This window comes from Austrofundulus limnaeus, unplaced genomic scaffold (assembly GCF_001266775.1).
Source record: "Austrofundulus limnaeus strain Quisiro unplaced genomic scaffold, Austrofundulus_limnaeus-1.0 Scaffold269, whole genome shotgun sequence".
Classification (NCBI taxonomy): domain Eukaryota; kingdom Metazoa; phylum Chordata; class Actinopteri; order Cyprinodontiformes; family Rivulidae; genus Austrofundulus; species Austrofundulus limnaeus.
In genome coordinates this window covers 268,890-272,073 of record NW_013952671.1, presented here as the reverse complement: position 1 = coordinate 272,073, position 3,184 = coordinate 268,890, and the positions used below count along the sequence as shown (strand labels likewise).

Sequence of the window (3,184 nt, the reverse complement as noted above, 5' to 3'; positions counted from 1 at the left end):
CAAATACACATTTATGAAAAAAAAAACTAAATGCTCTCTGGTATTGTTCTTGGGGCCGGACCAAACGGGGAGGCGTGGCCGTAGTTTGAGGACCACTGGTGTAAACATTTAAAGAAGAGAAGGTGCAGACCACTTGCAATCAGAATACCCCAAAACAGAAATGGGTTAGTTCCGCTAATCCGCTAATAATCGAGCTAGATTCTCATTTAGCAAGCTAAACCGTTAGCAAATCGATTAGCTTCCATTAAATTAGGTTCCGCTAATTTTAAGACCACTAAGAAATTCATAAGTGTTTGATTTTTATGCCATTTATCCAGAATTAAATAAAAACTATCACCTCTTAAGCAAAGCTGGATGTGTCAGCCAATGTTTGTGTAGCATGTAGCACCTTTAGCAGCTAAATTTCTAATTCAGCAAAAATAAATAAAATGTTTAACAATATTTAAATACCAAATGCAAAAACTGACTACACATAAAATTTCATAGAGAAAATATTTGTTATTTTTTTGTTAGACTAACTTCAAACAGTATCTCTAAAAATACAAATGCAATCAAAGAAATGTTTTTATTCAAATATACAGTAAATGGTTTGGATTGGCTGACGTGCCACAGATGATCACACCCAGCTTCATGTTAAACTAATACAAGACTAACAACAGGTTTGTGTCAGTRACACAGGCTGAGTGACAGTCATCTTAGCGGTTAGCATTAGCTTCCACTAAATTTATTTTAATCTGTTTAGCGGATTAATGGTTAGTAAAGCTAACTTTTTGGTTAACTGTGCCCACCACTGCTCAAAACAGAGATAAAGCAACTTAGACATGAAAATTGTCATTCTTCCAATTGTCTGTTGCAGGAAAGTTATTTACTGGTCATGTCTAATCTGAAAAGTCCATTCCCACCCAAAAACGAAAAATACATTAAACAAATATTAACCAGAAAAGTAATAAAGAACAGATTTTTCTTTTGAACCGAATTTGCAAGCGGGGCTTCTTCAGGTGAGCCATTTTAATTTCAGCTAACCACAGTTCAAACACACACATTAGCTTTAGATCTACTGGGAATATGTTCATTAAAAACAAAATAAAATAAATAACACTGCYGGGCTGTGGCCTCAGTGCTTCTGTTAAGGGCACAAATGCTTTTTTTGGCACATTTAGAAAGATTAACCTGATTCGAGAAATTAAATTAACACGCACACGTGTGGGCAAAGTTTAAATCTTCTAATGTAATTTCATTTTATGGTTTTAGTGGGAACAAAAACAAAAGAGGAATTTTAGAAGGGTGGTCAAGGAGACCGTGGATGTTGAGCGAAGAGCAGTGAGGTTTAATAACTTACCTCTGTCGGCTTCCTTTAAGTACAGATCTTTACTCGTAGGACCACCTGGGGCAGCGTCTTTGATCTGCAAGCACATGATTGAAGCAGAGAGGGTGAGGAAACAAGGTCAAACATCTGTACACTTCAAACCTCAGGTACCACCACGTTATCGTACGGGGGGAAAAAAACGGCAAAACCGCTATTTGTGAACGACAAGGATCGTGATTTTTTAAGGATCTTTTCAGATCAGGCCCGTGACTCTAATCTGCACCTCCCAGCAGAGTCTGACGCCACTTGGTGTTTCAGGAGGCGAGGCGTCAGGAAGCCTCTCAGGRGCCTTCGAAAGGCAGTTTAATGATGAAAAGACAACATGCCTGGATGAGTGAGTGCGCTTTTTTGTGTTTTGTTTTGTTTGTTTGTTTGTTTTGGGTGTTTTTTTAAGGTCACGAGGGAAAATCCGAGAAAAGCCAAAAATAATTTTCAGGTCTTTAGTTTTCTTTTAAAGATGTCACATTTATTTAGAAAAGTTCAAGGCACGTTCAGGATCTTGTGGAGGCTGTTAGGGTAGATAATCACCTCGAAGAGTAAATATTGACTGCGTCGCTGCCGCAGTGAAAAAGGGATATACTTAATAAGAAAATATTGATCTTTATCTGTAGCCTGGATTCTCTCTGAGATTAGAAAGTGTTTGTTATTTCAGTTTCACTGCGTTCTGGTGTTGATGCTCGTAGGCATTCTGTGTTCCATAAAATGCGGTGAAAAGACGAGCGTTCCTCCTATAAGATTTATGATGCCGAGGAGGACTGAACTGACAAGAGCCCTACATATGGGAAAGAGGAGACGTGGGTCTGCTTTTTGATAAGCTGTCACATGCTGCATGCTGTCATTCTCTCCTCTATTGGGAAACAGACTGTAAACTCTGGGCAAGTGAGAGGTGTTGCCAAATGCAATGTGACTCACCACTTCTGAGGAGAACAAAAACCTGCTTAAGATCATGGCAACTTTTCATGTATTTGAGGCTCAGAATCGYTTTTGACAGGCTGGACTCGCAACACAAATATGGGAAAAACTTCCTCGAAAAATACAAATGCGCAAAATGGAAAAAAAAAATGAGTCAGAGAGTTCATCTGACAAAGATTTTAAAGGTGATAAAGTGAAAGTATTCCTCTGATTTTAAAGAAAGCATCAGGATTATTTTGATACCATGTTGCTTTGTTAGAACAAAGTCACATTTGCCTACTTTGCTCTGTTAGGAACCTAAGTGAAGGAATAAAATGCATCAACAAAAAATTTTTAAAAAGCAATGGTCTCAAGTACGGGTCCAAAAATGGCAGACAACAGTCTAGATCAGGGATAGTCAATTACAGTCTTTGAGGTCTGCAGCTCTGCATGCATTACTTGTTTCTCTGCTCCAACACACCTGGTTTGAATGAATGGATGATTATCAGGCTTCTTCAGAACTTGGCAGAGGTAATTCTCTGACTGAATCAGGTGYRTTAGAGAAAGGAAAACAGTAAAACATGCAGGGCAGACCTCGAGGACCAGGATTGATTATCCCTGGTCTAGATCTAGACCCAAAATGAAGTCTTTTAGAAGTCAGACTGTTTGTAATATCTGGATAGTATTAATTATGCGTTGTGAATGCTACTACAAAAAATAAAATGTACCTCAATATCTGTAAAACTGTGTAACAGTTAATTTATGTTTGTTAAACATTAATGATAATGGCGAAGTTGAATTGGGTTGACTGCAAAAGTTAATCCATGGCAGGTTTGCTTCTACTGATGCTGTTTTGGAAGTTCCATTAAAATCCTATCAAGTGATTCCCAAGTCTAAGGTTCCATAATTCATACAAAATAATAATAA

The 3,184-nt window shown here is 37.9% G+C and overlaps 1 protein-coding gene across 2 annotated transcripts in view; it reads right to left on the bottom strand.

The window, feature by feature from the left end:
* The window catches only part of LOC106526285 (glucosidase 2 subunit beta), a 210,977-nt gene that overhangs the window by 116,349 nt on the left and 91,444 nt on the right, over nucleotides 1-3,184 (bottom strand). For both annotated transcript variants that reach the window (XM_014020853.1, XM_014020852.1), the window contains one exon: nucleotides 1,340-1,403. In XM_014020853.1, coding sequence (XP_013876307.1) covers nucleotides 1,340-1,403 — 64 coding nt within the window. The remainder of the gene's footprint in view (nucleotides 1-1,339; nucleotides 1,404-3,184) is intronic.